The sequence below is a fragment of the Ictalurus furcatus genome, chromosome 7 (genome assembly GCF_023375685.1).
Source record: "Ictalurus furcatus strain D&B chromosome 7, Billie_1.0, whole genome shotgun sequence".
In the NCBI taxonomy this organism is placed as follows: Eukaryota; Metazoa; Chordata; class Actinopteri; order Siluriformes; family Ictaluridae; genus Ictalurus; species Ictalurus furcatus.
In genome coordinates, this window is record NC_071261.1 from 18,311,576 (window position 1) to 18,324,845 (window position 13,270).

A 13,270-nucleotide genomic window follows, 5' to 3' on the forward strand; every position below is an offset into this window, starting at 1 on the left:
GCAATTTTTTATTTATTTATTTATTTTTTATTATGAGTTGGTTAGGTGTTCATGGAAGAGGTGGGTCTTTAGCTGTTTTTTGAAGATGGTGAGAGATTCTGCGGTCCAGATTGAGATTGGAAGTGCATTCCACCACTGAGGAACAGTTAGCGTGAAGGTTCTGGAAAGGGACCTTGCGCCACGCTGAGTTGGAACTGCTAAACGTCGGTCGCTAATCGATCGCAGATTGCGAGAGGGAACGTAGGCCTTCAGGAGAGAGTTGAGGTAGGAGGGTGCTGTTCCTGACAAGGTCTTGTAGGTGAGCATCAAGGCCTTGAACTTGATGCGGGCAGCTACAGGAAGCCAGCGGAGGGAGATGAAGAGGGGTGTGACATGGGAAAAGGTTTAAACAATGCTTTTCATGCTTGTTCAATGAACCATAAACAATTATTGCACATGCACCTGTGGAACAGTCCTTAAGACACGAACAGTTTACAGGCAATTAAGGTCACAGTAACAATAAGTTAGGACACTAAAGAGACCTTTCTACTGACTCTGAAAAACACCAGAAGAAAGATGCCTAGGGTTCCTGTTACCTGCGTGAACATGTCATAGGCCTGCTGCAGGGAGGCATGAGGACTGCAGATGTGGCCAGAGCAATAAACTGCAATGTCTGTAATGTAAGATACCTAATACAGTGCTAAAAGGAGACAGGAAGGACAGCTGATCGTCCTTGCAGTGGAAAATTACATTCAACCATGTGTTAAAACCACTTGCAAATATTTTGGTGGAAGAGTGGAGTAACATCTCACAGCAAGAACTGACAAATCTGGTGCAGTCCATGAGGATGAGATGCACTGTAGTACTTAAAGCAGCTGGAGGCCACCAGATACTCACTGTTACTTTTGATATCGACCAAACCCCCCCCCCCCCCCCCCCCCCCCCCCCCCGTTCGGGGACTCATTCCATTTCTGTTCGTCTGTGAAACTTGTTCAGTTTATGTTTCAGTTGTTGAATGTTGTTATGTTAATACAAATATTTACACATGTTAAGAAATTTGCTGAAAATAAAAGCAGTTGGATGTGAGAGGACATTTCTTTTTTGCTGAGTATAGATGCATGTTTATTTATATTACTTTTATTATATTAATTATATTTATATATTCATAGATAATTGGAGTAGTTTTGTAGGCAAGGCTGTTAGGGTGGGACAGTATCCACTCGGGAAGGTGCTGCTCTCATTTGTTGTAGCATAGCTCATAGTTTTAGAACAGGCCTAGTTAATCAGAAACATTAAATAAAGCTAGTACTCCTGATACCGTTTCATACATCATCCTCGTCTAACTGGCAGAGGAGGAGATGTTGCGGTCATTTATTATGATATTCTAGGTGTCACACAAAAACCTGGACAATAAATTCGACTTATTTGAAGTTCTTTAACACAAAAAAATAAAGTCTATCCAATCGATTCTACTAATTATAACTTACAGACACCTCTGAATTTCTTTGTGAATTTGAAAATTTCATCTCAAACCTGGTTGTTTCATTAGACAAAATATTATTTGTTGGAGACTTAAATATTCATTTTAATAATTCACAAGACCCTGTCAGAACAGCTTTTTTGTCCATTCTACATTCAGAAGGGGTTAATCAGAATGTAATAGGACCCACTCATAGTGGTGGTCACACTCTTGATTTAAGACTAACATTTGCATTAAATGTAGAAAAAATTGTCACACTTCCACAGTCTGAAGCTATCTCAAATCATTACCTCATCTTATTTAATATGGGTCTTAGTCATATTATATGCAATTCACCATGCTACCCTGTCAAATGTACATGTCAGTTATTGCACAAAGATTTTCAGTAATGTCCCAGAGTTATCAACTCTGATCTGACTGAACCCCACAGAGCTTGATCAGGCAACTGAACACTTGTGTACTAGATCCCTTACCTACATGTTTCTTCAAACAGATGTTACCAGAAGTAATTGAACCTCTTCTAATATACTAAATTCTTCACTTAGTATTGGCTATGACGTAGAGCCTTTAAACTGGCAGTTATCAAACACCTGACCTGAAAAAACCTGACCTCGACCCCTGTCAGCTGTCCAACTGTAGGCCGAATCTTCCCTTTTTCTCCAAGATCATAGAAAAATTGTAGCATAGCAGTTATTCTCATGCCTACATAAGAATAACATTCATGAATTCTATCAGTCAGGATTTAGGCCTCATCATTGCACTGAGACTGGCTGCTAACTAGTGTGCTATGTTTACATTTACAGCATTTATTATAATATTGTAATAACTTTTTGCTCTTTATTCCACACTAGAACTGTGTAGTGGTCAGCGATGCACTGTCCTTTACTGTGCCTGGGTTTCTAAATGTGTGGTAGCTATATACTAAGTTCCACTGAGCTCTGCATTTCACTGTACCATTGCATTGTTGCTAACAGCTCTTGCATTTAGCCCATGCCCACTGCCAGCGCCTCTGTTTGCTTTCCAATACAGTAGGGGCACTCATTCTCTTCTTTCCACAGGACTGAGCAGTCAAACTCTCTGTTGGCTGCTGTTCTTCCTTTGATCATGCCACAGAGGAGCTCACCTTTCTTTTCCTAGAGGCCCCTGCAGTCTCATGGGTTGCCTGCAACACTACTGTACACATTGCACTCCTCCAGCACTGGGGAAAGTTGCTGAATAGGGCTTAGTTCTTCCATAGCCTGTGAGGGGTGCTTCTCATGTTATAACTGGCATTATGCTGCAGTTAAGGCAACACTATATATGTGTGTCTTGTAGTGTCAATACCGGAGATTAATTGGAGAAGATAAAAAAAAAGTTCAACAATTCACATCACATGAGCAGTGATAAGCACTAGCCTTGAGGATGGGAGGGAGGTTTGTAAGGCATGTTAGATATTAGGACTGAATTATTTTATTTTATTTTAATTTTTACAATGAGCTCATACGTATTTTGGCAGCCCAAGTCCTCCAGGTGCCACGATTGTCTATATCGCAGCCAAACGCAAGTATGTATCGCTGCAGCCCGGAGACCTCCAAGTGGGAGGTACTTAGCTCCAAGTGGGAGGTATTTACCTCAAAGTGTGAGGTACTTACGCCACAAGTAGGCGGGATTTCAGAAATGGGCGAGATTTATGCGAAAATCCAGAAGTAATGGCAAGTATGCGGAAATCCCCAATCGTTCCACATGCAAAGGTGAGCGGTGATAAATGATGACAAAAACACAGATTTAAAACTAAATATTAACCCTTTTTCTTGTCGTTTTAATTTAATTTCTTACAGCTTTGCTGTTATTGTATTCATATCCAATGCCATTCTATTTGAAAATTGAAGTTTATATAATAATTGTCTAATATTAAATATTTTAAAATTCAACAGTATCAAGATGGAAACAAACTTAAAACGAGATATAACTGCACTTAGTGAGATGAATGTGTAACAACATTATAACCAACAATTTTTTTTTTTATTATTGCTCAGTGATTTTGTTTTTAGGTGAACTATTCCTTCACAACAAAATTTACTACTGAATATGTACAAGTTACTCAGAAATAAAAACAAAATTTTACATGTATTTACAATCCATGGAGATAAAAGGTGCCATGCATTTTCTCTGCATATACAGTGACATTACTCATTAGCACAGCTGGATTGCATGCATGAGAAACTGCACAATCCTGGGGTAAAATGCTTAGGTGTAAATGCCGTGGAGCACCTGCGTGTTCTTACCAGCGTAACCTGGTGCATACACAGCAAGCACATTATAAAACTGATAAAAAGTAATTTAACAAATAAAATACACTTCTTTTTGTTGATTCTACATAATCTGGGGATTCAGTGTGTCAATATTTAAAACTAAAAACTGCAAGTTTACCCGTTTAACTCCTTCAAGCCGCCGTATTGCCTCTGTGGAAAAACACCACAGCTTAATTTACATGACAAACACTACAGTAACCAATCAAAGTCCTCTGGAGGTTGTACTTGGATTTAAAGTCCCTCCCATTTGGAATTGATCCGCCCATTCGGAGGTGGCGCCGACCTCCGTTTATACCTATCTCGCCAAACGCGCGTTTAGTGCTGTCGTCCTTTTTGGCCTTTCTAGCGACTCGTTTCTAAATACCACTGACACGAACGAATCGCTGTTTTGACCTGGCAGCAACTTTGCAGTTATTCATCACCCGCTTGGTAAGTTTTAATTAAAGACAAGCACTGAATTTATTTTCTGTGTTGAATAGTGCGTTGATTCGGTGTAGAAAAACCGAATGTGACACAATGGTGTAATTTGTGTTGCTATGTGATTCGTCAATGAGCTATAGCTTGATTAGCTGGCTAATGTTAGCTGTTTCGCTAACTAGTCGTTTTCATGTCAGGTTTTCTTATAGCAAATTATTTCTACTGTTGTTATTATTGTTGGATGTGTAGCTATAGCGCCGAGCCATAAAATGTTAACCCTCTACTGCATTAATTATTACATTTACATAAAACATTTTTATGGACTTTTATTGCTTGAATTAGCAATAAAATTCATTTTAAAATCTCGAAAAAAAATGTATTTAGGGTGGGTCGATGGTAAATTGTTGCTGTATGGCAACAATGTGTAATGGTGGAAGGTATCATATAGTCAAAAATAACAAAATGTATGAGATTACAATTTCAGTTACTGCATTTTCCAGACTGAATTTCGGATTTTATTTGCCATTTAGTAATATGTAAAAGATATATCTTCTAGAAAGGAATCACGGTTGTAAAAAGTGTTTGGATGGATTTAATCACTCAAAATACATACAAAAAGCAGATCCAGACATGTCTAGGGTGAAGTATTTTTTTTAATTCTTTCTATTGAATTCTTCATTAATGTAAATAAAACCTAATGTAAATAAGTAAAATAGTAGTTTTGTATTATTGTCTATCAAAAAATTTGGAGATAAATTAATTGTTGTCATATGGCAACATCATGCAGTAAAGGGTTAAGTATGTCTACCTATTAGATTAATGTACAAGAATAGTGATGAGCTGCGTGATGAAATTTCCTGATAGTTCTCAGTAACGGTGCTGGTGAAACATTCTCAAGTCATTTCCTGGAGCACAGCAAAGCTGGAGATGTAGCATCTTAATGCATATACATGTAAACTGACTCAGTGACTCCCTTCCAAACCCCTATTTTATAGTTTGCCCAAAACTTCACTTTCCTTAAGGAACTCTATAGTGTGCAGCTCAGTACTCTGTGACACTCAAACATCAAGATTATAATGATGATGATGTGTGTGTGTGTGTGTGTGTTTTTTTCTTTCAGTCGTTATGAAGCCTCCATCCCGTCGCCGGATCACACCATCTCGTTTCTTAGAATTAAAGAGGACTGAACCAGTAAGCAGGTTTCGTCCTGGGTGCCATCGAATGGAGCAGAGGAGCCTCCTACGCGCCCTGAAACAACAGAACAGGTTAAATTCAGAATTAGATTTTTTGGCACTTCGAAAGAAAGTTCCCAAATGGTCTCTGCTTCAGGTATGCATGTCCATGGTGAACCTTTGATTTGGTACAGACTAGGGATGGGCGATATCTTATTGTTTGCAATATACCGGTAGAAATTCTCCTCACAATAAAAATGAGTCTTCCCGCGATAATAACGATAAAGCCTAGCTGATGATGTATTTTGGTGTGCGATGGTCTGTGACCCATTTGCAGCTCACGTGCAGAGCAACAACAAGTATGGCGGAAGGTGGACGTGAATCTGAGGAGGAGTTTTTCGCTAAACGAGGAGCTACCTCTACAATCTGGAACTGGTTTGGATACAGAAAATCAGTTTTACTTTTAGATCAATGTTTGTGTTTCTGAGGCTCTCAAGACTGCGTGCAGCTGCCACTTGTAGCCAAAAACACAGATGAATGGTACTATCGCAATAAATACCAGAAAATATCATGATATAGTTTTAAGTTCATATCGCCCATTCCTAGTACAGAGAAAAATATTGTACCAAAAAAAAGCCCTGTGCCTGTAATATTTGTGTACGGTGCTGTGTTTGCTTTTAGATACAGAACATGATAAAGTTTTTAAGGAAGTGTGTGGTGCAGCGGGTGTATCTGCAGGTCAAAAAACAGAGATGTGAGGAACAAAAATCCAAAGTACCAACAGAACTATGGGCAGAACTAGCACAGAAAATGGCTGGTGTCCATGAGGAAACAATATCTTCTGCCTTCTCTCAAGTAAGTGATCATGGAAATGTGCATGCGATCATATTGGAAGAGATTACTGATTTTCTAGTGTTTGTGATATTGTAATATTGAAAGAAGGAATATTTTTTCAAAGAATTTGTCACTTAAATTTGTGTATATGTACGTGGTTATGTACAGTAGGGTTGAAAAGTCTGAGACCACATTAAAGATCTGTGATTTCTTCATTTAAATTAGGAAATAAACAGAAGGTTTTAGAGTTGTTAAGTATTTAAAACAAAGTAAATGTTCAGTATCTTAAATATTTAATATTCAAGGCTCTGCACTATTTCTAGGTCTCTGTTTAAATCAGGGCTCGACATGAACACTTCTCTACTTGTCCGGGACAAGTGAATTAAAACGTCAATAACAAGATAATAATAATAATAATAATAATAATAATAATAACTGCCTTTATTTGTGATATAGCCTTTGTGATACAGTCAGTTATAAACTAGTTCACGTACTTCTGCTGCTGAAGCTAATCTAGAGTGTGTTCACTACCGGTCAAATGTTTCCCATGATCTTAAAATCCTTTTGATCTGAAGGTGTATGATTAAATGTTTGAAGTCAGTGTTGTAGACAAAAGTATAATTGTGCCAACATATTCATTTCTTTCATTAGAAAACTTACATTTTATTTACAAAAAAATATATTTTTGAATGGATAACTTAATATTGACTTGTATTTTGGAAATATTCAGAAAAGCATCCAATAAGTGTAGGTGGGAACTCCTTTAATACAGTTTTGAAAGCATCTCAGGGGGATTCCTCAATAAATTGGTTGAGAAAATGCCAAGAATACATTTTTGGAAATTGTAGGCAAAAAGGGTGTCTACTTTGAAGATGCTAAAATATAAAATTATTTAGATTTATTTTGGATTTTTTATCACAAAATAATTCCCATAGATCCATTTGTGTTACTTCAGAGTTTTGATGACTTTATTATTATTCTAAAATGTGGGGGGGGGGGGAAATAATGAGTGTGACTAAACTTTTGACTCGTAGGGTAGGCTACCGCATACATTGCAAACGAGGAAAGTGCCAGTTTAAGCGGTGAAGCACATTTTTTCTCTAAAATTAATGTTTCTCAAGCCTCTGTAACGCGGCCAAGCACCTGGTAAAGCATCTGTTAGGATTTGAAAATAGAGAAACTCCGGGTTATGATTCTTAAGAAGAGAGAAAGCGAAAATAAACAAGAAAGATTGCGCCCTTTCCTCGCTACACATTTCCCGCACCAAGAGCTTGGGAGAGTTTGCCAAATAACACAGTTCACTGTAAACTTATCACAGGGTTCCCATGGGTCATGGAATTTCTGGAATGTCATGGAAATAAACTCTGTTCTGGTCATGGAAAGTCAGGGAATTTTATCATTTTGGGGTTGAAGTAAGTGAATATCAGGGGAATTTTGTTTGTAAATTAAAAAAAAAAAAAAGTATATATAAAATGTATCAGTCTTTTTTTTTTTTTTTTTTTTTTTTTTTTTTTTTTTTTTTTTTTAAAACACAGTGCTCATTTGCTGAATGTGACACGGTGTTATGGGTTAAAAATTTACTTTAAATGGCTTATGGTACCTTGTAAATGAATTGATTTTATTTCCATTAAAGAAATTTCCATTATTGTTTTTTTTTTTTTTATTAGGACCATTTTGTTTGAGGTGTAAAGTCTAGTCATGAGATAAGTATATGTTCTTTTTAAGCAATGACAACTAAGTTTTGCACTGAAAATGTCTGTTAACCAGGAAATCGTGCTTACAGATTTAATGGGTTAAAATAGTTAGTTTTTTTCTGCTCAGTACTCAGGCAATACATTGTACCATTCTTCATACAGTAGATCATGGAAATTCAAGATTTTGGTCAGGGAAAAGTCATGGAATTTTACATTTGACTTGGAGTGGAAACCCTGTTATCAGCGTCAAACTAAAAAAGGGGGGGGGGACCACAGAATCTAACACGTTATGAAAATAAATGTGAGAGGAAGTTTATCCTTACCTGTGGAGATGAATTTGAGAGGTCATGTTCACAGCTCCGTACACCTGCTGTAATGTTTTTGTCTCGTCATGTGACAAAAGTAAATGTCACCAGCACAGCATGAAGGCAAACATGAATTGAAGAATTAAGTTTGTGTTTGCTTCTTTCCACGACTGCAACAGTGCTGTTGCCAGCTAGTACATCACTGTTTGGTGTGGTGCTGTTGAAAGTTGAATGACTCAAGTAAGGTGTTATGAGCTGATAGAACACCGATGAGAGTATATTGCTTCTAAATATTTATATTTATACTATAATTGAAAAAAAAGTAATTTTTTTCTCTCCGGGCATGTAATGGCTTTTATTTGGACAAGTGAATGACAATTTAACTTGTCTGAAGGACAACCACATGATAATGCTTAATATTAAGCCATTTAATTGTAAGCAAATTTGTGATACTGACCAAGTTAACTGCTTTGTACACAAGGTCAGATTTTTTAAAGCTCTAAAAAGCTTTTTGAAGCATGTGTTCAGACGACACTGATAGATTTGATCTAAAACGGATCATAAGGTTTTGCACAAACTTGTGGAGTCCATGTCAACCTGACTGCACACTGTCATTAAAGCAAAAGGGGATAAAAAAAAATGCTAACAAACTCTGAAATTCTACTTTTCACTCAAGTTTTAGAGTGAAATATGTAGTTGTTGTCGTCAATAATATATTTTCTAATGAAAATCGTATTAAATTAGAAAAGCATGCAGAATAGAAGTGTATCTTCATCTTATGAACATGTATCTTGGGTGGCAGTATTTTATCGAGTTGATTTTTCTGTACCATCAGATGCTGGTAATTGCTTCCACAGAGCCCTGCAGCCTCCGCTTCTCCGATCCTCCACGCACCACTGACACTCAAAGTCCTCTAGCCAGCGGCTTGCGCACTATACCCCTGAGACCAATGCCTAAATCCCACGCTGGCTCACCTCCTCCGGTGATAATTCTGTCTGGACGAGCATGTAAAACCCCTGAGTCACATGGGAAGGATCCAACTTCCAACCCCTCTGCCCAAAGCACCACTGTAACATCTCCCTCTTTCACTGCTGAAGAGGAGCATAGTGAGTTACAGCAAAAAACTGAGGCAGACAAAGACCCTGCCATGCCAACCACATCAACCACCCCTAAATCACTCCTCAGTCAACCTATCTCAAAGCCAACAGCACCAGTGTCTGATTCAAGTGCTGTTTCTATTTCTGCACCCTCGCTCCAACCAGACACTGATCAGCCAGATAAACAACCCGAAAGTGGACAGTCTGAGCAAGCCTGGCAATATAGACCAATGGGGATGAAGAATGTAGTGGATTTTGAAAAGATATACCAATTTATGAGCAACATCATTCTCAAAAAACATGCACAGCCTCTTACTGCTATGGGTATGTATTCTTCTTAAAATGATCTACATATTAGTTATTTTTTTGTCAATTTCCATATTTACTGTTTTTTTTATTAATGATCTTGTTTTGTAAACCCCATACTTCTGATATGAATACTCAAAAATCATGCAGATCCGGGTCAAGAGTTTAGGGTAATGTTCACATCATGCATCAGAATGAAGAAAAAGTGTGATCTCTGTGACTTTGATCATGGCATGGATGTTGGTACCAAATGGGCTGATTTCAGTATTTCAGAAACTGCTGATCTCTTGGGTACGTCACACACAACAGTCTCTATTGTTACACAGTATGGTGCGAAAAACAAAAAACATTGCGTGAGCGATAGTTGTGTGGGTGGAAACGCCTGGTTGATAAGAGAGATCAGAGGTAAATGGCCAGATTGGTTCGAGCTGCCAGAAAAGATATAGTAACTCAAATAATCGCTCTTTATAACAGTGGTGATCAGAAAAGCATCTCAGAACACACAACACATCAAACCTTGAGGTGGATGGGCTACAACAGCAGAAGACCACATCAGGTTCTACTCCTGTCAGCCAAGAACAAGAATCTTCAACCAGTCTTCAACCAGTCTTCAACCGCCCAATTTCAGTGAGTCTGATGTTTTTCTGCTCAGCACAGTTGTACAGAGAGGTTGTTTGAGTTGCTGTAGCCTTCATCAGCTCGACTTTTGTTTATTATTTTATTATTTTTGTTTTTTATTTATTGCACCATTCTAGAAACTTTTGTGCATTAAAATCCCAGGAGATCAGCAGTTATAGAAATACTTAAACCAGCCCATCTGGTACCATCTTTCATGCCATGATCAAAGTCACAGTGATCACACTTTTTGTTCATTCTGATGTTTGAAGTGAACATTACCCGAAACTCTTGAGATGTCAGAAAGCTTAAAATGGGCCATTATTGGATCTTCCAGCAGGGCAATGATCCAAAACAAAATCAACACAAAAATGGTTTACTGCCTACAAATTCAAGGGCCTGTCATGGCCATCCCAGTCCCCTGACTTGAAACCTTTAGAAAACCTGTGGGCTGAACTGAAGAGGAGAGTCCACCAGTGTGGGCCTCGAAATTTGAAGGTTCTGGAGAGATTCTGTATGGAGGAATGGTCTCAGATCCCTTGCCATGTATTCTCCAACCTCATCAGGCATTATAGGCTGGCTCAGAGCTGTTATCTTGGCAAAGGGAAGTAGCACAAAATATTGACCAAAAGGGTGTCAATATTTGTTGCACACCTATATTTAACAAAAGTTTTTTTGCTTTTTGTTGGATAAACCAATTGTTGTTTGATATTCATGACAGCAGAGGATTTTTGTGAATTTTTTTTAATAAACAATCAAAAGGTTAAATAAAAATAAACGCAATAATATAATACAATACAATAATAAATGTGTGTGTGTGTACAGTTGCAGTCAAAATTATTCAACCCCCATTGCAAATCATTTATTGTCAAAATTTACAGACATTCAGCTGTTTGCAATGAACAAATCAAACAAAAGCAATTGAAATTGTTCAGCACAACGAATGCTTGAAGTGGTTTCCCCAAGATTCAATTGAAAATGCAACTTATAATTATTTCTCCAGTTTCAAAATTATTCAACCCCTTCATGGCAAGCATCTTTAGTACTTAGTAGAGCTCCCTTTTACTGTTATGACCTGCTGCAAATGAGATGCATAAGTTCTGGCAGCGTCACTGAGGAATCTTAGCCCATTCCTGATGAGCAATGGCCTAGAGTTCAGTAATATTCTTGGGATTGTGTGCTGCAACCGCCTTCTTCAAATCCCACCAGAGATTTTCTATGGGGGTTCAGGTGACTGTGATGGCACATGTATAACCTTGTGAAATTGTTTATCTTTAACACCTTAAGAAAGTGCAGTGCTTTTGGACCTGTTGATGTCTTTGCCTGAAGAGCTCCCCTTGCTGGACTGTAAGGAACTGCAGCATCATCTGCTTCAAGTTCACGCCCGTCTGAACACACCTGCAGTGAGTCTGAGCACAGATCAGGGACCTGCAGTTGCTAATTCAGCTTCAATTAGAGTAACAGATCAGCAAACCTCCAGAGCTGATCCGCATGCTAAAGGACCTGATGTTTCTTTACAAACACAGAGTGTACACTCTACAGGGGAAGAGAGTGTTCAAACGGGAGCAGTAACTGAGCAAGTGAATGTTACAGAATCACCATTAGCTGCTGACGATTTAGCAGGAAAGTCATCTCCAATAAAGCTGTCAAAAGAGAAGGGTGATTGGACCACTGCTGGCCTGTGTCCACTAAACCCATTCATGGTGCCGGTAGCCCTGCTGAAACGGCATTAACCCAGGGAGAGTGTAATAGCAACTGGTTTATTTCAGAACCGTTGCTGTTTTTAAAATTATTATATTTCATTTAGGAAACAACATACAACCTGCTTTGTTTCAAAGTGCATCGCATGTGATGACATTAGTGAAGTAACCTTAAATGATTTTATTGAAGCTCGTTAGTACTAATTAGGCCTTTAGTATACATTGCACTGAAAACCTTTTATATGTTTCTAATGTAGTAGTGAAGTGGGAGTACATGAGAAGACATTTAATTTATAAATGTGTGATGGGTGTGCTATTTGAATTTTTTTGTCTGTTTAGTTACTAAAGAACACTTTTTGCACAAAGTTGTGTTCATGTAATAAATATCAGTTAATAATTTCATTTGCCATTCTAGTGTGCTTTTTATAGAAAATATTCATGTTTACAGAAAATGTAACTGGTTTGCTATGAGGAATGTGTGGATCAGAGAAGTGTGGCTCATGAGTCAAGTAGTAAAGAAGTACAAATGTTTTGTTTAGTCTTGGATATACCTCAGCGGCATCTGATTTATTGACCATAACAGTGTAAATTAAATTGTTGACTTCTTACTCTAAAACTCAGCTCAACGGAAAATAAGAGTAGGAGTAAGCAAACTGTCCTTGTTCTAATGTAAAGATTACATTTAAAAGATAATTTTATCAGGTAATATGTCAGAAGTAACAGCCCAAAGGTTACATCAGGAGTGCTTATATAACTAGCCTGTCATTATGTTTTACTGCTGTGCATCGGACACATTACGTTCCATGGAGTTTTTACGAGGTGTGATTGTGCAACTGTACATAAAACGTCTTACTGCCTTTTCAGAGAAACGAAACGTCTCCTGCCTAATATTCTTTAGGTAGTTGCTGCTAGGTTTCATAAGGTTATGAGGTGTATATGTAGTGTATTTCTTTTCCAGTTGGTGCAGGTGTAAATAGATGCTGGGAAAGGTGGAATATAAATTATAGGATTATAGGAAATGATTATAGGATATTGTGATTAATTCATTAATAGTAATGAATAATAATCTGAAAGTATTGAAATGGCAAGGCCAATTCTGTGGTTTTTGCTATACACTGAAAACATTCGATATAACAGATGAGAGAAAACATGATAGAAAAGAATTGCAGGTTTTGTTTCCCAATATTTACAACTTAGAATATGGCACCTAAATGATTGGCATTAACAAAAGAGCTATGAACAGAGAGGACAGTTTAAAAGGGGAAAAATACAGTTAATATTAACAGAAACAATTAGCACTAGGGCTAGGCATGTCATGTTGGTGGAAAGCGAGAGGCCTACAGTAGCTACATGTACAGTATTCTAAACCACAGTGGAAAA

General features: G+C 37.7%; 1 protein-coding gene across 2 annotated transcripts; it reads left to right on the forward strand.

The window, feature by feature from the left end:
- Positions 1-4,009: 4,009 nt before the first annotated feature.
- snapc2 (small nuclear RNA activating complex, polypeptide 2) lies at positions 4,010-12,243 on the forward strand. 2 transcript variants are annotated; one of them, XM_053629054.1, is made up of 5 exons: positions 4,010-4,179; positions 5,288-5,496; positions 6,063-6,194; positions 9,008-9,593; positions 11,478-12,243. In XM_053629054.1, the coding sequence occupies exons 2-5, from the start codon at positions 5,293-5,295 to the stop codon at positions 11,921-11,923; spliced, it is 1,368 nt and encodes a 455-aa protein (XP_053485029.1). In that variant the 5' UTR covers positions 4,010-4,179; positions 5,288-5,292; the 3' UTR covers positions 11,924-12,243. The 2 variants fall into 2 exon arrangements, with proteins under 2 accessions (XP_053485029.1, XP_053485028.1); XM_053629053.1 differs by having other exon boundaries at positions 4,011-4,179; positions 6,021-6,194.
- The last annotated feature ends 1,027 nt before the right edge of the window (positions 12,244-13,270 follow it).

Excerpts from the sequence above, each read along its gene's own strand:
- snapc2 (XM_053629053.1), top strand. The coding sequence starts at position 5,293 with ATGAAGCCTCCATCCCGTCGCCGGATCACACCATCTCGTTTCTTAGAA. Across the intron at positions 5,497-6,020 it reads CCAAATGGTCTCTGCTTCAG|ATACAGAACATGATAAAGTT; the intron begins GTATGCATGTCC and ends GTTTGCTTTTAG. Across the intron at positions 6,195-9,007 it reads TATCTTCTGCCTTCTCTCAA|ATGCTGGTAATTGCTTCCAC; the intron begins GTAAGTGATCAT and ends CTGTACCATCAG.